This window comes from Pelophylax lessonae (assembly GCF_965119305.1).
Source record: "Pelophylax lessonae genome assembly, chromosome: 2".
Classification (NCBI taxonomy): domain Eukaryota; kingdom Metazoa; phylum Chordata; class Amphibia; order Anura; family Ranidae; genus Pelophylax; species Pelophylax lessonae.
In genome coordinates, this window is record NC_138769.1 from 537,056,737 (window position 1) to 537,082,912 (window position 26,176).

Consider the following 26,176-nt stretch of genomic DNA (forward strand, 5'->3'; position numbering starts at 1 on the left):
TTACAGTTAATACAAATGTGTATTTATGTTTTATAGAGTATATATTTATTATAATAAATCAAATGTTTTAAAATTGCATGCTTGACTTCGTAAAAAGAAATCTCCTGATCTGGATGATATATGTATGTCAATGGAAATACTCACATGGCTATTGCCTAATTCACCATCTTTATGCACAAATGCACTTTTTCAGGCCGAGACACTAACGGCTAAGAATCGGAGGGCCGTTCGATCATCCTAACAATAAGAATGAGCCAGAACTTCCCAAACAACATGAAACCAGTACAGGACATCAGACTTAGAAGAAAGTAGTGAAATGTGACCTTCAAGTCTCTGTCATGTATTGTCTCAGTTATGTATCTTTTCATCTCTGTCGGAGATCTATTTTTAGATAAATGTAACCTCTGTGTTACTTCTTTCCAAGGTCTCCGGCATAAATTGTGTCTTGTCTCTTCTGGCATCTAAGTTAGTGAGTCTTTTTTTCCAAGTTCATGTTCCATTAACGTTCATTAAAGAGAGCTATATAATTAGAGAGTGATAGACTCAAAAGAAAGCTCTGCTGTACTTTCAATAGGATATTAAAAGCACAATGAATTGCACAGTACACAGGATAATTACATACCCAGAAAATCTGAGTATTAAATATAGAATGTGATATGCCATTTTCTCATTCATGTATTGGAGTTTGCATCCATTGAATTGTATTGTGCATTGCATGGTTTGGGAACAGTGGCTTGGATCGGTCCCTTCAGTACAACATTCATACAGGTGAAATGAAGAACAAAGGAAAGTGAGTTGGCAGACTTCTAAGAACATACTGTAATATGCAAAGTCAACATATTTAGGGGTGTATGTAAAAAAAAAAAAATATTGCATAGCAATGCACCCAACAAAAGTGCGTGAACATTTACTCTGTACCAATGGGGCAAAAAAACAAAAAAAAAAAGTTAGTAGGCTATTTCCTGTTCTAGACAAATGTTTTTCATTGTTTTAAAAGATAACTTTTTACAAAAAATAAAAAATGTACATTTTTTTTTTTGCAGGTAAAAAAATGTGCATTTAATATTTTTTTTGTTGTAGGAGCCTGTACAGCATCGCACTGGCGATCAGCAGACCTGTCAGTGTACCTGCTTGCTCATATACTCTAACAGGAAGAATCAATGAACTACCAAAGTGCTCACGGCTCTGTGGTAGGTCATTGAGAACTACAAGCCGACAGCCACCAAGACTCTTGGGACTAGTAGTTTTCTATTCACGGAACACTGCGTGGCATGGCTGCGTTTTATTTTAAATTTTGACAGCTAGCAGTGGGAGAAAATACCCTGCTAGCTGTCAGAGTAGAGGATCGGGGAGCAGGGGCTGGTCCTTTTCGTAACATATTACCTGTTACACCCTAACTATGTAACATGTTGTGAAAGATCAACTTATCCTTTAAAATGGAAAATCCCACAGATGACCACAAGATGGTGCTTGTATTAAAGAAAATTCCTAGGATACTTAGTGCCATCTAGTGGCTAAATGTGGTACAGCCTAATAGCATACTTTGTTGCCATATTTGCACAAAATGAATGTATATGCACTTTCATTGGGAAAATTGCAATGCAAATTGATTTTTGTTTGCATGCCTTTCATATTCAGTATCTTGGCTTGTGTTTTTTTTTTTTTTTTTATTTTTTTTTTTTAGCAATCTTTGCACTATACAACCTGTAATTCATAATACATACATTTAACAATGTAAAGGAAGTCAACTGCTTGGTTAGTTTGCTTTATTTGAAAATTAGGTTTGAGTTTTTTAAACAGTCAAATATTCACTTCAGGTAATAGTGATTTTAGTGAAGTATTGTGTAGTGAGTTTATATGAGTCTTATAAAATATACAGTATATGCTCTGCAGTTTTGCTTATTCAGCAATGTTACCAGCCGTTTATTGTCACACACTCTTATATGAAGGGACATTGCTAGGACTTAAAAAACTCAGGGAACTCTAAGGCACCATTTTACTCAATTGTAGGTGTGGCCAAAATATGCCATGGTTAAAAGGCAACAGTCCTTTCATTGTTTACACATTATTCCCATGACATCTCTATGGAAGGTAAAAATATCTTAATTTTTTTTTTCATTGTAATCTGGGTATACTGTTATACTGTTTCTCTTTTACAATGTAGCACTGTCCCCACAGGAACTGCTGAGTAGTATCTAGATGGACTCCCCTGGTTACCAGCACACAGTCACCTTTAGATAAAGTCCCTGGATTTTTCCTTGCTCCTGATGGCTCGTCACATGAATGAACAGTCCAGGGGTGTTGGTTTTTTTGGTTGTTTATTTGTAATTGGGATAGGAGAAGGGAATAGTGGGATACTCCAGCTGAACTATTCACAATGACTGAGGACTTCTATCTTCTGGACTCTCTTAGCACTTAGGAACAGAGTGGCTTTTAATCTACGCTGCCACAAGTGTAGATGGGGTTAAGTCTCTTGCTCTCTTTACTCTCTGACAATATGACTTGGTGGACAATAGGTTATCTTCAGGACACTCTCACTATTATTCCTTTTCCACTGACACCCGTCCACTGACTATCCTAGGAGCAGGGGTGGCCCCCCTCAGGTCAGGCCCCTAACACAGGATTCTGTACTCACTGTACTGCTGAGACAGGTCCTCCAGTATCTCCACTCTCAGTCAGTTTCTCTGGACCTCTGGGTTCAGTTCCTCACTGCTACTTTTCAGGCCCTCAGGACGATCCCCTGAGGCTACATGGCACCTGTACTGCCTCCGGGACTCCGCTATCCAGGCGAAAGACCCCAAGCACATGTGCTCCTGGCTTTTATATAGTATCCCAACACGCACCCAGGCACTTTTCCCTCTGCCAATCATCAGGACTGTATCAAAGCCCATGCACCCATTCGTCAGGTTTCCTCCCACTGCCCAACATGCCTCCCTATTGGACCAGTGTGAAACACTCTCCAGCCAGAAGGAGTTGCATTCTGAGCACAATGAGCAGACCTCCCTAACAGATCCTGTTCTCTGGTAGGCAGAGAACAACATAGATTTACCTGCAACTCTTCTGGTAAGCAGACAGAGTTCAAACTTTACTTTCTCACTAGCACCTACCTAGGAGGGTGCTACAACTTCAGTGGTGTACATTGTTGAAACTGCTGTCTTATATATAAATACATTGAATAATCTAATATGGGATAATGGGCCGAATGCATTGAATATATCAGCCCATAACAGGGATTCAGAGGTGGGGATTTGCAGCACCATGAGGACAGGCACAGAAAGACAGAACAGCATAAAACATATGCAATTAAAAAATAACAATGGTGCACAAAATAGCTGCTGGTTACAAAAACAATAGGTACAGCCAGGCTGACATGGTTAACCGAGAAATACATGTATTATTTTGAATTTAATTTTTAATTTTAATGGGATATAGTGGAAAGCAGTGATGTGAAAGAAGGAGAAAGAATGATCAGCACTGGTGGGGATGGTATAGAGAGGAAAGTACAATCAAGTCTCCAATAATTCAGGAAAGAAGCTGTACTTCCCTATTATGTGAACAGCTGAATATTTGTTTAGAACAAAGTAGCATGACTTTATAGTAAAATGATAATTAGTTCACATCTTGGTAACTTTTATTTTTCATAACCTAGAATATCAAAGACAAGAGCCAGCCAGGATTAAAGTATGAGCAATTGGGTAGTAAAGGTTAGATATGGATGTGGGGAATGGGCAAAGTTGGTAAGTGGGGAGAGAGATGAAGAGAAGAATACATGAGAGTAGGATAAGATTACTACTGGAATTAGTGAACAGACAGACCAGAAAAAGATAGACCACAATCTGACAACAAAGTTACAAATTAAGCATAAAATGTTTTCAGCAATGGGACCAAATGGTGAGTTTGCTAAGGAAGAGAGCAGGGTGGTGAACATATAAAATAGCAAAAAATGCTAAGTCCCAGGTGCTATTTGCTGTAAGTCCCCCACTTAGGAGTATATGTGCAGCAAGAGCACAATATGGTAGTCACAGCTCAACTGGGCTGCTGTTCAGTGGCATTGGATCAAATGCTGGAAGGATAAAGACAACAGAAACTGACAGCACTCAGGGGCTAATAGGAACTGGTAGTGGAGAATGGTAGCAAAGATCCACAGTCGATATTCAATAAAATTACTGGCAATTTATTCATGACATAAAAAATGTGTGTTCTAACTGACACAAAAACAACGTTACCACACTGGCACTGAAAGCAGCTAGGGCACTGATGGATGAATGGGTCCTGGATGGGATAAGCCGTAGGGAGGTGCCAGATGCCGTGGCTGTAAAAATGACACTGAGTGCTGGAGAACCCAAGCATGACCCCACCGGCCATCACTGGAGCACCTGGGCGGAGAAGAAGAAGGAAACCACTGTGACCAGAGTGCAACGCTTGCGTCCCTGTTGTCACTGTACTAATGACACTGGCTGGGAAGGGGTTAATATCAGGAGCAATCAAAGGTTTAACTGTGTGCCTAGCCTGTGTTTCTGTGTAGTGTGTGGGAGGTGCTTTTACTAGAGGAAGACATGGATCCTTGTCCCTGCTTGGCAGGAACACTGGATCAATGCTTTATGTACTGACAGAATGATGATCTGCCTTGTTTACATATGCAGACAGCCGTTCTCCCTCAGTACCGATAGATCGGCGGGTGCCGGTGGATACCGAGTCTGTGGTACCTGCTGATCAGCTCCTGCTGTATACATTTACAGTGGGAGCAGGCCTCTGGTGGTGCACATGCACATCCCAGACCCAGAAGTGCAGGATCCAATACAAGGTATGGGATCCTGCACAACAATGCCACTTTGCGGCTGTACATGTTTCAACTAAAGAATAAACAGACCCAATGCTACTTCTCTCACCAAATGACAGCTCCCATAGCTGTTATCAGCAATGTAAAGGGATGAGGATAGTGGTAATATCTTTGATTAAATTTAGCATTGTATGGTCATTATTATATTAGCTTGGGTTCTGTACCTGTGTGCCATCCACTACCTATGTGGTCAACCATGACCAGCTCTAGTTATCCACTACTTAGATAAGGGCCCATTCCCTGTGGGAGGGGCCAGGACGATAACTACACCTAGGAACCAACGTGGAGCTGGAGGCTAGGTCTGTTTGTGAGGCTGCTGTTTACACTGGATTGTCCCAAAAACTATGTATCTTTGGTATGTGAACGCTTGTGTTGGTTTGGTGTGCTGCAAGCACCTGTAAAGAGTGAGTAGCCTGTGATTTTTTTTAATAAATGCAATTTTAAAAAGGGTATAAGCATTACTGGCTTTTTGTATCTTTCGTTTAATGCAAAGTGAGAGCCGCGCTAAATTGAGGTGTTGATGGTAAATCAAACTTATATAAAACAATACCAGTGAATGTGATTAATATCAACCAATAACGTGTAAACATTAAGTAATCAGTGATGAATGTTCCAATATGATAACACAAATTAGTGTTAAATATATTGAATGAATAAATGAATAAATGAATAATGTCCAAAAGAACAGAAAAAGTCCAATGTAGGGTGCTGAGTGCAGGAAAAAGAAATCCACCACCAATTACTGTGACTTCATCCACGGTTAGTGCTGCATGCTACAAGCACACTAAACGCTTACCAGATCCCAGATGTATATAGGCTTCCAACAAAAAATAATAACATCAATGGAATCCTGCGGGTGACGTGGTACCTCTCTCTGGGTGGTCTATACAATCAGCAGGGAACCACGATACACACCAGACACCATACTAAATGGTCCAAAGCCCAGTCACGTCCAGAGCCCAATACATTTAGCAGTCTGTTCACCTTGTGTGCAAATTATGGTACTGCTAATTGCTCTTGAACAGATCTCATCTCTTACAGCTGTAAGGTAACAGCATAAGTGGATATCTTTTGCTGAGTGGTCCTATACATTCAGCTGCCTCTGGGGGTCCTCCTATAGCTGGCTCGGCTGGTGGCTCTCTATGGTGGGTAGCATCTCTTCTATGGTGATCGGGTGGTCTCTCCAGCTATGTCCTCCGTATTAGTAATATGTGTGGAAAAAAAGGTTCCAAATAGTTTGGTATTGTTTCCCAAACTTTATTACATAAAAACGGCTGATTAACTCACTTGTTGTATAATCAAAGCAAACATATAATCCACGAGCATCGAGCTCGTCCTCCGGCATCACTTCCAGTCTGCCTATCGCTCAGTCCCGACGCATAGTGTCTTGCCCACATGACTTCCTCAGGAGACATAGGTGTAATGCTATCAATTGCAGCAGTGCTTTGCTTTGTATCACTGGAGTTTATTTGGTGTGCATCACTCTCAAAATTCTTTTGGTGTTTCCCACTACAGCTGCAGCTTTATTGCACAATTTATTTATTTATTCATAATTCTGTGCTTAGCGCGGTTATTTTTTATACTATCTTTCGTTTAATATTGGAGGAGTTGGATAAAGCCAAAAGTGGGCTAAAAAGCTGGTGTAGCACCCTCCTAGGTAGGTGCTAGGTAAAAGCATTGTTTGCTCTGCCTGCTTATCAGGGGAGCTTGATTGCTAGTTTTGCCTGTTGCATGTGTCCACGTTTGATTTCTCTGGTCTGAGGGAGTGTCCCTACTGTATCCAATAGGGGAGCCTGTTTGACAGTGGAGAAAACCCAGCCAGTGACACACATGCTTTTGTAGCTGTCCCAGTGGGCTGGCACAGAGAGTGGTGCATTCTGGGATTGGCTATAAAAGCCAGGGGCACATGTGACAGGGCGTCTTTGGGCGGGAAGCCAGGTCCCAGGAGGAGGGTGACGTTTGTCTCTCCTCGTGTCAGCAAGGAAGGTGGTCACAGGCAGTCGGCCTAGTGGATCCAGTGTGTTATGCTGAGCTAGGAGGTCCAGGATACTGACAAGTGGAGCTGACAGCAGAGCAACCCAGGGAAAAATAGTGTCCGTGAGTTCCGCGAAGCTTGCCAGGGGTCTGTCCAGGAAGGCGACCACTCCAGTGGAGAGTCAGTGGACAAGGGGCTAGCATGCACGGGAAGTGAGAAAGGGGGTGCCAAGTCAGGACCCTGAAGAGAAATTCAGTCAGGAACCTATTTTCTACTTCACTTCAGTGGCAAGGTGAAGCAGCAGCCTTGCCACACTCATTACAGTTAGTGTCCTCAGAAATTGTGCATAGTTCAAGTTGGATTATCCCACTCATTCCCTTCTCCCATTCAAGTTCTAAAATAAAACACAAAAACAAAATCCCCTGGACTGTTCATTGTCTGAGCCAAGTCTTAAAGTGATACATTTTACGGACTGTTGCTATGGGTAACCCAGGGGAATCCACACTCAGCAGCTCCCAAGAAGGCAGTTTTACACTGGTTTGGATCACGCTTAATTGCCCCAGGGGAGACTATTTCTGGTGGGGGGAGGGGGGCACATCGAGGTGACATACTATTGGTTTTTTGCACTGAGAAGGACGGATCAAGCACTGTGTGTTTTTCTTCATTTTTTGATTTTTGCTTTATATTTTCATTGCAAGCAATCATTTGCATGGACTTTTTCATTGTTATATGGTGATTGCATGTTTATGTTGGACAATATTTCACTATATGTTGGACAATTTTTCACTATATCTATGCACTTATTATTTTAATGTTGTTATATTCTGATTGTACAGTCATTTAGCATTCACATAGTGTAGCATTTATTGTGTATTGATTTAGTTAGCACATGAGTGGGATTGTGAACAATGCTAGCAGCTTAAATTCACTTAATTTTATAGATAGGAACTCTCAGGATCGATATATTTAATTTGAGTCTTTTGAACATGTCATTTTTTTCAGCAAGTTTTTTGAAAAATGTCACACTAAAATAAAATAAAAATAAATAAATAAAAACACATTTTTTTTTTTACACAAAGTTGTCCATTTATAAGGCTGGGTTCACATGTGGGCGTTGGCGTTTTTCAGGCGTTTGTTTATCGTTTTTCCAGCCTTGTTTTGGCGTTTTTCAGGCGTTTTTTCAGGCGTTTTTGCAAGCGTTTACAAGCGTTTTACAGGCGTTTTTATAGGCGTTTTTTATAGGCGTTTATGTGTAGTGACTTGGCCAATGAAAAGCATTGTGTTTTGTTTACAAAATTTGCAAAGGAACCTCCCAGGGACCTCCTCCCCTGCATTGGACCTCCCAGGGACCTCCTCTTCTTCATTTTGTTGTGTTCTTTTTTGTCTGTGTGAGTTCTCTGCTGCTTAAAATGGACGACAATGAAAGAGGATTTCTGTTTTGTGCATCACTTGCACTTCTGATGCTGGAGGAAGAGAAGGAAGAGAGTAATCGACAATACTGGGTCCATCCTGTGATTGCTAATCGGCGACAGCGTGGCCAGTTCTGGGCAATGTATGATGACCTTCGTGTGCACGAGGACAAATTTTTTCAATACACACGGATGTCAGTAAAAAGGTGGGTACATCTCCTAATATCCTCAATAAGCTTGTACTATGAATGATATATTATTTGCCCACTAACAATCAATATTATATTGTACAGTTTTGATGAGTTGCTGGAGTTACTCTCTGCACATCTTCAGCGACAAGACACTGATTTTCGTGACTGTATTCCACCTGTGGAAAGGCTGATCATTACACTGCGGTAAGCAACAACCCACGTCCCCATCCCCCATCTCTCAAACCCCATCTCCCTCACCCTACTCCACTTACAATCAGTGCCACATATCAGTGCCACGAATAAGTGTCCACCAGTGCCACGTATCAGTGCCACGAATAAGTGTCCACCAGTGCCACGTATCAGTGCCACGAATAAGTGTCCACCAGTGCCACGTATCAGTGCCACGAATCAGTGCCACGAATAAGTGTCCACCAGTGCCACGTATCAGTGCCACGAATAAGTGTCCACCAGTGCCACGTATCAGTGCCACGAATAAGTGTCCACCAGTGCCACGTATCAGTGCCACGTATTAGTGCCACGAATAAGTGTCCACCAGTGCCACGTATCAGTGCCACGAATCAGTGCCACGAATAAGTGTCCACCAGTGCCACGTATCAGTGCCACGAATAAGTGTCCACCAGTGCCACGTATAAGTGCCACGTATCATTGCCACGTATTAGTGCCACGAATAAGTGTCCACCAGTGCCACGTATCATTGCCACGTATTAGTGCCACGAATAAGTGTCCACCAGTGCCACGTATAAGTGCCACGTATCATTGCCACGTATTAGTGCCACGAATAAGTGTCCACCAGTGCCACGTATCAGTGCCACGAATCAGTGCCACGAATAAATGTCCACCAGTGCCACGTATCAGTGCCACGAATAAGTGTCCACCAGTGCCACGTATAAGTGCCACGTATCATTGCCACGTATTAGTGCCACGAATAAGTGTCCACCAGTGCCACGTATCAGTGCCACGAATCAGTGCCACGAATAAGTGTCCACCAGTGCCACGTATAAGTGCCACGTATCATTGCCACGTATTAGTGCCACGAATAAGTGTCCACCAGTGCCACGTATCAGTGCCACGTATTAGTGCCACGAATAAGTGTCCACCAGTGCCACGTATCAGTGCCACGTATCATTGCCACGTATTAGTGCCACGAATAAGTGTCCACCAGTGCCACGTATCAGTGCCACGAATCAGTGCCACGAATAAGTGTCCACCAGTGCCACGTATCAGTGCCACGAATAAGTGTCCACCAGTGCCACGTATCAGTGCCACGAATAAGTGTCCAACAGTGCCACGTATCAGTGCCACGAATAAGTGTCCACCAGTGCCACGTATCAGTGCCACGAATCAGTGCCACGAATAAGTGTCCACCAGTGCCACGTACAAACACCTCCCTTTCCACCCACCATGTGCACCCGCAAGAGTGTCACTGGTTGGAATCCCAACCACGACACTACCTGCCTGGAGTTTGTATGTTCTCCCTGTGCCTGCGTGGGTTTACTCCCACACTCCAAAGACCTCCAACCTCCTCCCCCTTGTCCTCTACCCCAGGTATTGCTGATCCTGTGGCCCTGCAGCTTTTGCAGAACTAAAAGTCCCATTAACCATTGCAAGCTGCTGACAGTTACAAGCATGAGACTCCCAAAGGCGCAGATATTATGTGATTTTTAGTCCCACAACTGATGGAGGGCCACAAGTTGAGCATCCATGCTCTACCCCTATGAATAAGCCATGCTATACCCCGTATGAATAAAATAGAGACACCAACACAACATTTGTACTTGTGGTACATTTTTTTTTAATTTTTTTAATATGCTGAATTGCATAGAACTCTATGCTAAATAATAACAACTGTTGAACACAGGAGAGTGTACTGAGCAAACATGAATGTTGCAACCGAAAACTGTATACAAAAAAAATTACAAATTATGAAATGTAGGGGAGCTTGGGCATAAATTGTCAAACATTGCTCCCTGTGTATTAAAGTATGGGGATGGAGCAGAAGAGGGGTTTGGGTAATGGGGAAAACCGGAGTAGGGAGGTGGTCGTGTTGGCGGTGGTGGTGGTGCGAATGTGGATGGTGCATGGTGGTAAGTACGTGGAGGACAGGTAATTTGGGAAGGTGCTGAGGTAATTTGGGAAGGTGCTGAGGTAATTTGGGAAGGTGCTGAAGATGGGCAGGGTGGGTCATCTGAGGGGATGAAGGAGGAAATACAGTCAAGGATTGCCTTCCGCATTGCTATCTGCCTCGATTCAGGCACCTTGTCAACAAATGGCTCCAGACTTCTTAGAAACATAACTGTAGGTTTTTCCTCCCTTCTTTGTACAAATTGCGACATCATGCCCACTATTTGGTTATATCTATCATTCCTTAGTTTTGGTGGCCTTGTGGTTGCTCGCCGTAGTGTCGCAGCAGGGGGGGGAAGCATTTCAGGGCTGGCCGATGGTCTGTTAGGAATTTGACTTGTTCTTGATACCTCTGTCAAAGGTCTTTCTTCTACTTGGGGTTCTGTATTATCTGGAACTGGCATTTCAAGGGAGGGAGATGCTAAGTCAGTTAATGACTAGTGTTGAGCGAACACGGACTGTATTATTCGTGTTCGTACCGAATAATTGGATTTTTTTTACCCGAACACGGACACGGACACTTTACTGTATGTTCGGGTAAAAATCCGTGTTCGGTCGTTTTATTTCCGGGTTTTGCATGCTTTGGCGCTCTTTTCATGGCGGGCTTTCAACAGCCAATCAACAATCGTTTAACTGGTGTGCCTTAAGCCATCCCAGCCATGCCTGCATATGTCTTAGTAGCTGTGATTGGCCGTCTGAAGCATGTGACCAAGTCTTTATAAGTTCGAGGCAGCCGCCGCAGCAGCGTCATTCTGCTGCTTAGCTAAGGGACAGAGCACACATCAATGTGCTGGCTGCTGATTAGGGAAAGATAGGCAGGAAAAAAACATTTGTGTCCGGATAGAATTGAGGGACAGGTCTGAGTGTTTAGGCAGGGCGAGTTGTAGGCATTTTAGGGATAGAGTCTGCTGAATTATAGGGTCAGTGTCTTCTACAAACTACAATCGATATTGCTGTGTGGGGGGTGGGGTGAATCTGCACTCAATCCTGATCTACGATCTCTTCTCAATCCTGTTAGGGACAGAGTCTGCTGAATTTTAGGGAAACTGTGTTCTACAAACTACAATCGATATTGCTGTGTGGTGTGGGATTGGAGATAGGCAGGTGTCAGTGATCCACATCCATTTTTCTGTGTGTGAGCTGCAGTGAACACAATCTTTTTGGGCTGCAGTGAACACAATCTTTTTGGGCTGCAGTGAACACAATCTTTTTGGGGTGCAGTGAACAAAATCTTTTTGGGGTGCAGTGAACACAATCCTTTTTGGTGTGCAGTGAACACAATCTTTGTGGGGTGCAGTGAACAAAATCCTTTGTGGGGTGCAGTGAACACAATCTTTTTGGGGTGCAGTGAACAAAATCCTTTTTGGGGTGCAGTGAACAACATCCTTTTTGGGGTGCAGTGAACACAATCTTTTTGGGGTGCAGTGAACACAATCCTTTGTGGGGTGCAGTGAACACAATCTTTTTGGGGTGCAGTGAACACAATCTTTTTGGGGTGGAGTGAACAACATCCTTTTTGGGGTGCAGTGAACAAAATCCTTTTTGGGGTGCAGTGAACAAAATCATTTTTGGGGTGCAGTGAACACAATCTTTTTGGGGTGCAGTGAACACAATCTTTGTGGGGTGCAGTGAACACAATCTTTTTGGGGTGGAGTGAACAACATCCTTTTTGGGGTGCAGTGAACAACATCCTTTTTGGGGTGCAGTGAACACAATCTTTTTGGGGTGCAGTGAACACAATCTTTGTGGGGTACAGTGAACAGAATCTTTGTGGGGTGCAGTGAACACAATCTTTGGGGGGTACAGTGAACACAATCTTTTTGGGGTGCAGTGAACACAATCTTTGTGGGGTGCAGTGAACACAATCTTTTTGGGGTGGAGTGAACAAAATCATTTTTGGGGTGCAGTGAACAACATCCTTTTTGGGGTGCAGTGATCAAAATCCTTTTTGGGGTGCAGTGAACACAATCTTTTTGGGGTGCAGTGAACAAAATCCTTTGTGGGGTGCAGTGAACAGAATCTTTGTGGGGTGCAGTGAACACAATCTTTGGGGGGGTACAGTGAACACAATCTTTTTGGGGTGCAGTGAACACAATCTTTGTGGGGTACAGTGAACAGAATCTTTGTGGGGTGCAGTGAACACAATCTTTGGGGGGTACAGTGAACACAATCTTTTTGGGGTGCAGTGAACACAATCTTTGGGGGGTACAGTGAACACAATCTTTTTGGGGTGCAGTGAACACAATCTTTGTGGGGTGCAGTGAACACAATCTTTGGGGGGGTACAGTGAACACAATCTTTTTGGGGTGCAGTGAACAACATCCTTTTAGGGTGCAGTGAACACAATCTTTGTGGGGTGCAGTGAACAACATCCTTTTAGGGTGCAGTGAACACAATCTTTGTGGGGTACAGTGAACAGAATCTTTGTGGGGTGCAGTGAACACAATCTTTGGGGGGTACAGTGAACACAATCTTTGTGAGGTGCAGTGAACACAATCTTTGTGGGGTGCAGTGAACACAATCATTGTGGGGTGCAGTGAACTCAATCTTTGTGGGGTACAGTGAACACAATCTCATACTTCTGAAGATTTGAGGGTGCTGCCTGTTCCATACTCCCCCTACTCCTCATCTAGCCTTTTAGGGGTACAAACAATAGTAATTGGGGCCTAGTGTGGTTGTGTACGTGTGATATACATACACTTTTTTTGGATCATATTTTCTATTCCGCTATTTAATCAAAAACCTTTGGGGATCAGTTAAATTGGGGGATAGTCTGTGTTGGTACGTGTGAGAGAGATCCACCTTTCCAAGTTGTTGGGGTTCATCTCATACTTCTGAAGGTTTGAGGGTGCTGCCTGTTCCATACCCCCCCTACTCCTCATCTAGCCTTTTAGGGGTACAAACAATAGTAATTGGGGCCTAGTGTGGTTGTGTACGTGTGATATACATACACTTTTTTTGGATCATATTTTCTATTCCGCTATTTAATCAAAAACCTTTGGGGATCAGTTAAATTGGGGGATAGTCTGTGTTGGTACGTGTGAGAGAGATCCACCTTTCCAAGTTGTTGGGGTTCATCTCATACTTCTGAAGGTTTGAGGGTGCTGCCTGTTCCATACTCCCCCTACTCCTCATCTAGCCTTTTAGGGGTACAAACAATAGTAATTGGGGCCCAGTGTGGTTGTGTACGTGTGATATACATACACTTTTTTTGGATCATATTTTCTATTCCGCTATTTAATCAAAAACCTTTGGGGATCAGTTAAATTGGGGGATAGTCTGTGTTGGTACGTGTGAGAGAGATCCACCTTTCCAAGTTGTTGGGGTTCATCTCATACTTCTGAAGGTTTGAGGGTGCTGCCTGTTCCATACTCCCCCTACTCCTCATCTAGCCTTTTAGGGGTACAAACAATAGTAATTGGGGCCTAGTGTGGTTGTGTACGTGTGATATACATACACTTTTTTTGGATCATATTTTCTATTCCGCTATTTAATCAAAAACCTTTGGGGATCAGTTAAATTGGGGGATAGTCTGTGTTGGTACGTGTGAGAGAGATCCACCTTTCCAAGTTTTTGGGGTTCATCTCATACTTCTGAAGATTTGAGGGTGCTGCCTGTTCCATACCCCCCCTACTCCTCATCTAGCCTTTTAGGGGTACAAACAATAGTAATTGGGGCCTAGTGTGGTTGTGTACGTGTGATATACATACACTTTTTTTGGATCATATTTTCTATTCCGCTATTTAATCAAAAACCTTTGGGGATCAGTTAAATTGGGGGATAGTCTGTGTTGGTACGTGTGAGAGAGATCCACCTTTCCAAGTTGTTGGGGTTCATCTCATACTTCTGAAGGTTTGAGGGTGCTGCCTGTTCCATACCCCCCCTACTCCTCATCTAGCCTTTTAGGGGTACAAACAATAGTAATTGGGGCCTAGTGTGGTTGTGTACGTGTGATATACATACACTTTTTTTGGATCATATTTTCTATTCCGCTATTTAATCAAAAACCTTTGGGGATCAGTTAAATTGGGGGATAGTCTGTGTTGGTACGTGTGAGAGAGATCCACCTTTCCAAGTTGTTGGGGTTCATCTCATACTTCTGAAGGTTTGAGGGTGCTGCCTGTTCCATACTCCCCCTACTCCTCATCTAGCCTTTTAGGGGTACAAACAATAGTAATTGGGGCCTAGTGTGGTTGTGTACGTGTGATATACATACACTTTTTTTGGATCATATTTTCTATTCCGCTATTTAATCAAAAACCTTTGGGGATCAGTTAAATTGGGGGATAGTCTGTGTTGGTACGTGTGAGAGAGATCCACCTTTCCAAGTTGTTGGGGTTCATCTCATACTTCTGAAGGTTTGAGGGTGCTGCCTGTTCCATACCCCCCCTACTCCTCATCTAGCCTTTTAGGGGTACAAACAATAGTAATTGGGGCCTAGTGTGGTTGTGTACGTGTGATATACATACACTTTTTTTGGATCATATTTTCTATTCCGCTATTTAATCAAAAACCTTTGGGGATCAGTTAAATTGGGGGATAGTCTGTGTTGGTACGTGTGAGAGAGATCCACCTTTCCAAGTTGTTGGGGTTCATCTCATACTTCTGAAGGTTTGAGGGTGCTGCCTGTTCCATACTCCCCCTACTCCTCATCTAGCCTTTTAGGGGTACAAACAATAGTAATTGGGGCCCAGTGTGGTTGTGTACGTGTGATATACATACACTTTTTTTGGATCATATTTTCTATTCCGCTATTTAATCAAAAACCTTTGGGGATCAGTTAAATTGGGGGATAGTCTGTGTTGGTACGTGTGAGAGAGATCCACCTTTCCAAGTTGTTGGGGTTCATCTCATACTTCTGAAGGTTTGAGGGTGCTGCCTGTTCCATACTCCCCCTACTCCTCATCTAGCCTTTTAGGGGTACAAACAATAGTAATTGGGGCCTAGTGTGGTTGTGTACGTGTGATATACATACACTTTTTTTGGATCATATTTTCTATTCCGCTATTTAATCAAAAACCTTTGGGGATCAGTTAAATTGGGGGATAGTCTGTGTTGGTACGTGTGAGAGAGATCCACCTTTCCAAGTTTTTGGGGTTCATCTCATACTTCTGAAGATTTGAGGGTGCTGCCTGTTCCATACCCCCCCTACTCCTCATCTAGCCTTTTAGGGGTACAAACAATAGTAATTGGGGCCTAGTGTGGTTGTGTACGTGTGATATACATACACTTTTTTTGGATCATATTTTCTATTCCGCTATTTAATCAAAAACCTTTGGGGATCAGTTAAATTGGGGGATAGTCTGTGTTGGTACGTGTGAGAGAGATCCACCTTTCCAAGTTGTTGGGGTTCATCTCATACTTCTGAAGGTTTGAGGGTGCTGCCTGTTCCATACCCCCCCTACTCCTCATCTAGCCTTTTAGGGGTACAAACAATAGTAATTGGGGCCTAGTGTGGTTGTGTACGTGTGATATACATACACTTTTTTTGGATCATATTTTCTATTCCGCTATTTAATCAAAAACCTTTGGGGATCAGTTAAATTGGGGGATAGTCTGTGTTGGTACGTGTGAGAGAGATCCACCTTTCCAAGTTGTTGGGGTTCATCTCATACTTCTGAAGGTTTGAGGGTGCTGCCTGTTCCATACTCCCCCTACTCCTCATCTAGCCTTTTAGGGGTACAAACAATAGTAATTGGGGCCTAGTGTGGTTGTGTACGTGTGATATACATACACTTTTTTTGGATCATATTTTCTATTCCGCTATTTAATCAAAAACCTTTGGGGATCAGTTAAATTGGGGGATAGTCTGTGTTGGTACGTGTGAGAGAGATCCACCTTTCCAAGTTGTTGGGGTTCATCTCATACTTCTGAAGGTTTGAGGGTGCTGCCTGTTCCATACTCCCCCTACTCCTCATCTAGCCTTTTAGGGGTACAAACAATAGTAATTGGGGCCCAGTGTGGTTGTGTACGTGTGATATACATACACTTTTTTTGGATCATATTTTCTATTCCGCTATTTAATCAAAAACCTTTGGGGATCAGTTAAATTGGGGGATAGTCTGTGTTGGTACGTGTGAGAGAGATCCACCTTTCCAAGTTGTTGGGGTTCATCTCATACTTCTGAAGGTTTGAGGGTGCTGCCTGTTCCATACCCCCCCTACTCCTCATCTAGCCTTTTAGGGGTACAAACAATAGTAATTGGGGCCTAGTGTGGTTGTGTACGTGTGATATACATACACTTTTTTTGGATCATATTTTCTATTCCGCTATTTAATCAAAAACCTTTGGGGATCAGTTAAATTGGGGGATAGTCTGTGTTGGTACGTGTGAGAGAGATCCACCTTTCCAAGTTGTTGGGGTTCATCTCATACTTCTGAAGGTTTGAGGGTGCTGCCTGTTCCATACTCCCCCTACTCCTCATCTAGCCTTTTAGGGGTACAAACAATAGTAATTGGGGCCTAGTGTGGTTGTGTACGTGTGATATACATACACTTTTTTTGGATCATATTTTCTATTCCGCTATTTAATCAAAAACCTTTGGGGATCAGTTAAATTGGGGGATAGTCTGTGTTGGTACGTGTGAGAGAGATCCACCTTTCCAAGTTGTTGGGGTTCATCTCATACTTCTGAAGATTTGAGGGTGCTGCCTGTTCCATACTCCCCCTACTCCTAGCCTTTTAGGGGTACAAACAATAGTAATTGGGGCCTAGTGTGGTTGTGTACGTGTGATATACATACACTTTTTTTGGATCATATTTTCTATTCCGCTATTTAATCAAAAACCTTTGGGGATCAGTTAAATTGGGGGATAGTCTGTGTTGGTACGTGTGAGAGAGATCCACCTTTCCAAGTTGTTGGGGTTCATCTCATACTTCTGAAGGTTTGAGGGTGCTGCCTGTTCCATACCCCCCCTACTCCTCATCTAGCCTTTTAGGGGTACAAACAATAGTAATTGGGGCCTAGTGTGGTTGTGTACGTGTGATATACATACACTTTTTTTGGATCATATTTTCTATTCCGCTATTTAATCAAAAACCTTTGGGGATCAGTTAAATTGGGGGATAGTCTGTGTTGGTACGTGTGAGAGAGATCCACCTTTCCAAGTTGTTGGGGTTCATCTCATACTTCTGAAGGTTTGAGGGTGCTGCCTGTTCCATACTCCCCCTACTCCTCATCTAGCCTTTTAGGGGTACAAACAATAGTAATTGGGGCCCAGTGTGGTTGTGTACTTGTGATATACATACACTTTTTTTGGATCATATTTTCTATTCCGCTATTTAATCAAAAACCTTTGGGGATCAGTTAAATTGGGGGATAGTCTGTGTTGGTACGTGTGAGAGAGATCCACCTTTCCAAGTTGTTGGGGTTCATCTCATACTTCTGAAGGTTTGAGGGTGCTGCCTGTTCCATACTCCCCCTACTCCTCATCTAGCCTTTTAGGGGTACAAACAATAGTAATTGGGGCCTAGTGTGGTTGTGTACGTGTGATATACATACACTTTTTTTGGATCATATTTTCTATTCCGCTATTTAATCAAAAACCTTTGGGGATCAGTTAAATTGGGGGATAGTCTGTGTTGGTACGTGTGAGAGAGATCCACCTTTCCAAGTTTTTGGGGTTCATCTCATACTTCTGAAGATTTGAGGGTGCTGCCTGTTCCATACCCCCCCTACTCCTCATCTAGCCTTTTAGGGGTACAAACAATAGTAATTGGGGCCTAGTGTGGTTGTGTACGTGTGATATACATACACTTTTTTTGGATCATATTTTCTATTCCGCTATTTAATCAAAAACCTTTGGGGATCAGTTAAATTGGGGGATAGTCTGTGTTGGTACGTGTGAGAGAGATCCACCTTTCCAAGTTGTTGGGGTTCATCTCATACTTCTGAAGGTTTGAGGGTGCTGCCTGTTCCATACCCCCCCTACTCCTCATCTAGCCTTTTAGGGGTACAAACAATAGTAATTGGGGCCTAGTGTGGTTGTGTACGTGTGATATACATACACTTTTTTTGGATCATATTTTCTATTCCGCTATTTAATCAAAAACCTTTGGGGATCAGTTAAATTGGGGGATAGTCTGTGTTGGTACGTGTGAGAGAGATCCACCTTTCCAAGTTTTTGGGGTTCATCTCATACTTCTGAAGATTTGAGGGTGCTGCCTGTTCCATACTCCTCCTCCTACTGCTCAACCATCCTTTTAGGGGTACAAACAATAGTAGTTGGGGCCTAGTGTGGTGGTGTACGTGCGAGATACATACACTTTCTTTTTGATCATATTTTCTATTCCGCTATTCAATTAAAACCTTTGGGGATCAATTCAATTGCGAGATAGTCTGTGTCGGTACGTGTGAGATCCACCTTTCCAAGTTGTTGGGGTTCATCTCATACTTCTGAAGATTTGAGGGTGCTGCCTGTTCCATACTCCTGCTCCTACTGCTCAACCATCCTTTTAGGGGTACAAACAATAGTAATTGGGGCCTAGTGTGGTTGTGTACGTGCGAGATACATACACTTTTTTTGATCATATTTCCTATTCCGCTATTCAATAAAAACCTTTGAGGATCAATTGAATTGCGGGATAGTCTGTGTCGGTACGTGTGAGATCCACCTTTCCAAGTTTTTGGGGTTCATCTCATACTTCTGAAGATTTGAGGGTGCTGCCTGTTCCATACTCCTCCTCCTACTCCTCATCCATCCTTTTAGGGGTACAAACAATAGTAATTGGGGCCTAGTGTGGTTGTGTACGTGCGAGATACATACACTTTTTTTGATCATATTTCCTATTCCGCTATTCAATAAAAACCTTTGAGGATCAATTGAATTGCGGGATAGTCTGTGTCGGTACGTGTGAGATCCACCTTTCCAAGTTTTTGGGGTTCATCTCATACTTCTGAAGATTTGAGGGTGCTGTCTGTTCCATACTCCTCCTACTCCTCATCCATCCTTTTAGGGGTAGAAACAATAGTAATTGGGGCCTAGTGTGGTTTTGTACGTGCGAGATACATACACTTTTTTGGATCATATTTCCTATTCCGCTATTCAATAAAAACCTTTCTAGGGCAAGATCTTAAATTACAGAAATATGAGGAGACCGTCAAATAAGGGCCGTGGCCTGGGTCGTGGTGCTGCTGGTAGAGCTCCTGTTGCAAGGAGAGGACGTGGTCGATCTGTGCCAGCTACACGCACAAGTGAAACACCTTCCTCAAGTGTGAGTAGGCGACAGAACCTGCATCAGTATTTGGTAGGGCATCAAACGCCCCTAGAAGTGATGAGGCCAGAACAAGTTGAGGCGATAGTAGATTGGTTTGCTGCTGACAGTGCCTCCAGTTCCTTCACATTGTCTCCCACCCAGTCTACTGCAGAAAGGTCAGAGTTGGCACCTGCAGCCAATGTCCAACCGTCTTTCACCTCACCCCCTTGCAAATCAGGCCAGCAGTCTGAGCCCCAAGCCATACAGCAGTCTCTTATTCTTTTTGAGGACTCTGTCAGCAGGGTTTCCCAGGGCCATCCACCTAGCCCTGCCCCAGAAGTGGAAGAGATTGAGTGCAGCGATGCCCAACCACTTATTTCTCAAGATGAGTACATGCAAGGATCATCGCAGCACGTCTCCGATGATGACGAAACGCAGGTGCCAACTGCTGCGGCGTTCAGCATTGTGGAGACCGACAAGGAGGGCAGGGGTGAAGACTGGGTGGAAGATGATGTGGAGGACGATGAGGTCCTCGACCCCACATGGAATGAACGTCATGCAGGTGACCTGAGTAGTTTGGAGGAAGAGGCGGTGGTCGCACAGAGCCACCAGCACAGCAGAAGAGGGAGCAGGGTGCAGAAGCGGAGCGGCCGTGCCCTAGACACTACGCCCGCTACTGCCCAACGCAGCAAGGGAACGAGCGCACCAAAGTCAGCTCAAAGGAGTTCTCTAGCGTGGAAGTTCTTTAGAAAATGTGCTGATGACAGGACACGAGTGGTTTGCACCCTGTGCAATCAGAGCTTGAAGCGAGGCATAAACCTTCTCAACCTGAGCACAACCTGCATGATCAGGCATCTAAGTGCAAAGCACGAGCTGCAGTGGAGTACACACCTTCAAAACCAAGAAACGTCTCTGGCTCATCCTGCTTCCTCTTCTGCTGCAGTCTCGGCCGCTCCAGCCACATCTGTAGTGATACCGGCACCTGCCACCCCGCAAACAAACGATCTGTCAGCAACACCACCACCTGGGTCACCAACAACCATCTCCACAATGTCCCGTGGAAGCGTTCAGCTTTCCATCTCCCAAACACTTGAGAGGAAGAGGAAGTACCCCCCTACCCACCCGCGATCCCTGGCCCTGAATGCCAGCATTTCAAAATTATTGGCCTTTGAAATGCTGTCATTCCGTCTGGTGGAGACGCACAGTTTTAAAAACCTTATGTCGGTGGCTGTCCCACAGTACGTCGTGCCCAGCCGCCACTACTTTTCCAGGCAAGCCATCCCTTCCCTGCACAACCAAGTGGGGGAAAATATCAGGTGTGCACTGCGCAACGCCATCTGTGCCAAGGTCCACCTAACTACGGATACGTGGACCAGTAAGCACGGTCAGGGGCGTTATATCTCCCTAACGGCACACTGGGTAAATGCAGTGGCGGATGGGCCTGAGGCGGATAGCAATTTGGCGCATGTCCTTCCACCACCGAGGATTGCAGGGCGCTTCAGTTTGCCTCCTGTTCCTAACTCCTCCTACTCCGCTTCCTCATCCTCTACCGCCTCCTCATCCGGACAGCGTAACACCTTCACCACCAACTTCAGCACGGCCAGGGGTAAACGACAGCAGGCAGTTTTACAACTTGCCTGTTTGGGGGACAAACCACACACCGCGCAGGAGTTGTGGAGGAGCATGGAACAGCAGACAAATGAGTGGTTGCTGCCAGCGAGCCTCAAGCCCGGCCTGGTGGTGTGCGATAACGGGCGAAATCTCATAGCAGCTCTGGGCCTAGCCGGTTTGACGCACATCCCTTGCCTGGCGCATGTGCTGAATTTGGTGGTGCAGAGGTTCCTTAAAAACTACCCCGATATGTCAGAGCTGCTGCAGAAAGTGCGGGCCGTTTGTGCGCACTTTCGGCGTTCTCACCCTGCTGCTGCTCGCCTGGCAGCGCTGCAGCGTAACTTCGGCCTTCCCGCTCACCGCCTCATATGTGACGTGCCCACAAGGTGGAACTCCACCTTGCACATGCTGGAAAGACTGTGCGAGCAGCAGCAGGCCATAGTGGAGTTTCAGCTGCAGCACGCACGCGTGAGTCGCTCTGCGGAACAGCACCACTTCACCACCAATAACTGGGCCTCCATGCGAGACCTGTGTGCCTTGTTGCGCTGTTTTGAGTACTCCACCAACATGGCCAGTGGCAATGACGCCGTTCTCAGCTTAACTATCCCACTTCTATGCCTCCTTGAAAAAACAATTCGGGCGATGATGGAAGAGGATGTGGCACAGGATGAGGAGGAGGAGGAGGATGAAGAGGTAACATTTCCAAGGCTTTCAGGGCAGTCATTCGCAAGGGGCTCTGAGGGTGGGTTCCTGCACACGCAAACGCCAGGGACGCAATTGTCCAGCAGGGGCACAGTTCTGGAGGATGAGGAGGATGAGGAGGAGGAGGAGCTGGAGGAGGAGATGGAACCATGTTCACAGCAGGGTGGCACCCAGGCCAGCTCATGGCCATCACTGGTGCGTGGCTGGGGGGATACAGAGGACACGGACGATACACCTCCCACAGAGGACAGCCTTTCGTTGCCTCTGGGCAGCCTGGCACACATGAGCGATTACATGCTGCAGTGTCTCCACAACGACCGCCGAGTTGCCCACATTCTAACTTGTGCTGATTACTGGGTGGCCACGCTGCTGGATCCCCGTTACAAGGACAACGTACCGTCCTTAATTCACTCACTGGAGCGCGATCGCAAGATGCGCGAGTACAAGCGCACGCTGGTAGACGCCATGCTGCTGGCATTCCCATCTGACAGCGGGGCCACAGTGGAAGCACAAGGCAGAGGAGGAGGAGGAGGAGGTCGCCAACGCAACCAGGGCACCGCCAGCACCTCAGAAGGCAGGGTTAGCATGGCCGAAATGTGGAAAAGCTTTGTCAGCACGCCACAACAAACAGCAGCACCAGCAGCTCAGATGGAACGTCTTAGCAGGAGGCAGCATTTTACCAACATGGTGGAGCAGTATGTGTGCACACGCCTACATGTAGTGAATGACGGGTCTGCCCCCTTCAACTTCTGGGTCTCCAAATTGGGCACATGGCCTGAGCTTGCCCTTTACGCCTTGGAGGTGCTGGCGTGCCCTGCAGCCAGTGTATTATCTGAACGGGTATTTAGCACGGCTGGGGGCGTTATAACAGACAAGCGCAGCCGCCTGTCCAGAGACAATGTGGACAAGCTCACGTTCATTAAAATGAACCAGGCATGGATCCCACGGGACTTTTCCGTACCTTATGCAGAATAGCAATGGATACCGACCTTACCCACCCATTGTTCCATTTTTGCTCTTTCTCACTCTTTTGGGGTGTACCCTCATTTAAAATTTTTGAAAAGAAGCAGTGTTGGCTACCTCGTCCTCCTCCTCAGGGCCAGATTAATGTAGGGGCTATTGGAGCTGCAGCTCCAGGCCCCTACCTTTTATATAGGCCCCGGGTTGGCCATATTCACTGTTACCGCTCTTCTGTCACTTGTAAACACAGAAGTCTGGCTTCTATGCTCGCTTCCCCAGGCAGCACCCTCAGAACCTCCCCACACAGCGTGAAGGCCGGACAAGGAGGGACAGTTGGCGATGCATGGATGTGTTTATGGGCTTCAGAGACAGCATCCCATGTTGAATTAGGCATGCATGGCTGCACCCTTCCTCCTCTGGGTGCATGGCAAGGCACGGCCCTTAAGGCCCTTCAAAATCCTCAGCACCAAGCCCATGATGCTGTTAATCCGGCCCTGGTCCTCCTCCACCGCCGCTTCCACCTACACCGCCCATAGGTGTGCGCAGCCTATTGCATTAAGGTGTGCACCCCAAAGTTGAAATACACATGCATGTGTTTGCCAGCAGGGAGAGTAATGTATCGGGGCCATGTACCTGTAGGCAAGGAGAAATAGAGCAGAGCAGGTCCCAGGGAGATCTTTCCCATCTCCTCACTGGCAATGCTATGTGCCCTAGGTGATTAGGGTGTGCCCAGGCACACCCAGCACACCCTGTGCGCACGCCTATGTCACCGCCACATCCACCACCACCTCAACCTCCCTCCTACTCCATATGGGCCTCGTCCTTCAGAGATGAAGAAGAACATTGTTTTATTTTTCTGTTTTTTTTTGTTGTTTTAAGTTATTTCCCTATCCACATTTGTTTGCAGAGCACTTGCCATGCTCTTAATTACGTTTTGCTGCCATTTGCAGCACTCTAGCCCTTTCCTTTGGTGTTTTAGAGCCATTTTAGTGCCTTAAAGTTCGGGTCCCCATTGACTTCAATGGGGTTCGGTGTCCGGGAAAAGTTCGGTAAAAGTCCGGGACACGGACCCGGACTTTTTTTTAAAGTTCGGCCGAACCCGTCGAACACGGACATCTAGGTGTCCGCTCAACCCTATTAATGACATGTCCGGTACTGCCATGTCCATAAATTGCATTTCTCGTTGTTCTTGAATTTGTATTTCTTGACTCTCCTCCGCTTCGTTGTCGTCCTCTTCTTCAGGAGCTGTGTTGCTCCAGGAACTCTGGGTACTGTGGAAAAAAAAACATGCTCTAGAATGTCTGCATGCATACTTTATATGTAACTTTCAAAGTAACATGACCTACTTGTTCATTTGTAGTGAAGGCCACAGAAAGTCAAGGTCTTTTGCATGAATATATTGCGGCGGTTGTTCAGCTGCCTGCCCACTCCGGAACTCCCTTAACTGGCGCTTATAACGGGCATAAGCGTCCTTCAAGCTTTTCCATTTTCGTTTAAGTTGAAAAACTGTTAAAAAAAAAAAATAATTATGTTTTTTTTTTTTCTTTTCCACAGGTACTTAGCAACTGGTCAATCCCTGGCAAGTTTACACTTTGCATTTATGATTGGGAAATCTACAGCTAGCTACATTATACGGGACACTTGTGCCAAAATCTGGGATGTCTTACATGATGTGGAGATGGCCCAACCTAAGGAGGACGAGTGGCTCTCTATTTCTAAAGTCTTTTGGGAAAGATGCAATTTCCCAAACTGTGTAGGAGCTATAGATGGCAAGCATATACGAGTAATTAAACCAGTTAACAGTGGTACAAAATATTTTAATTATAAAAAATATTTCTCTTTTGTTCTATTGGCGGTCGTGGATGCCAATTATTGCTTCCGCTACATTGATATTGGCTCTTACGGGAGTAGTTCGGACTCCAGCATCTTTGCGCATTCTACTTTTGGCCAGATGCTACGTAACAATAACCTAGACCTACCTGATAACAATCCACTACCGGGAACCAATGGTCCACCTGTCCCCTATGTGTTTGTTGGGGATGAAGCGTTTGCGCTTCATGAACACCTTCTAAGGCCATACTCAAGCCGAAACCTCAATGTGGAGAAGAGGGTGTTCAACTATAGGCTAACCAGAGCAAGGAGAGTGGTTGAGTGTGCTTTTGGCCTGCTATCAAACAAATGGCGATTTTTACACAGCGTCATAAATCTCAACATGGAAAACGCAATATGCGCAGCCAAGGCAGCGTGCATCTTACATAATTTTGTAAGGAAGCGGGATGGTGTGTGCTTCGAAGATGCTTTAATGCACACAATGCAGAGGGCACAATGGAGCGGGAGTCGTGGGAACACAACTGGTGCATATGTTCGAGATACCTTCAACAACTTCTTCATGAACACAGGACAGGTTCCATGGCAAATGGAAGCCATTGAAAATTGCTAATGACAATTGATAAGTGACAATCTCTGTATTGATGTGCATTAAATAAATTTAAAGGTATCATTTCAAATAAAGGTATTATTGCAATCTAACATTCTGTATTGGTGTGCATTCATGGTATCATACAAAGTGCTTATTTGTGGTGTCATGTGACCAGGGATTTTGTTTGTGCAATTAAACTACAAGGTAAGAAAAAAAAGTAAAGCCAGAGCGAGAGCATTATTAAAAAAAAAACAACCCTCTACTCCATTCACACTACTCTGACTTTTCGGGCGACTTCTCAAGTCGCCCCAAGTCAGGTGGCACTGATACGTGGCACTGGTGGACACTGATACGTGGCAATGATTTGTGGCACTGATACGTGGCACTGGTGGACACTTATTTGTGGCACTCATGTGTGGCACTGATATGTGGCACTGGTGGACAATGATTTGTGGCACTGATACGTGGCACTGGTGGACACTTATTCGTGGCACTAATACGTGGCAATGATACGTGGCACTGGTGGACACTTATTCGTGCCACTAATACGTGGCACTGATACGTGGCACTGGTGGACACTTATTCGTGGCACTAATACGTGGCAATGATACATGGCACTGGTGGACACTTATTCGTGGCATTAATACGTGGCACTGGTGGACACTTATTCGTGGCACTGATACGTGGCACTGATACGTGGCACTGGTGGAAACTTATTCGTGGCACTAATACG

At 44.9% G+C, this 26,176-nt stretch overlaps 1 protein-coding gene across 1 annotated transcript; it reads left to right on the forward strand.

Moving 5' to 3' along the window:
* Positions 1 to 8,309: 8,309 nt before the first annotated feature.
* On the forward strand, positions 8,310 to 25,464 carry LOC309546714 (uncharacterized protein; the record flags this gene model as incomplete). Its single annotated transcript, XM_082246420.1, has 3 exons — positions 8,310 to 8,430; positions 8,518 to 8,619; positions 24,579 to 25,464. The coding sequence occupies exons 1-3, from the start codon at positions 8,366 to 8,368 to the stop codon at positions 25,462 to 25,464; spliced, it is 1,053 nt and encodes a 350-aa protein (XP_082102546.1). The 5' UTR covers positions 8,310 to 8,365.
* Positions 25,465 to 26,176: the final 712 nt, after the last annotated feature.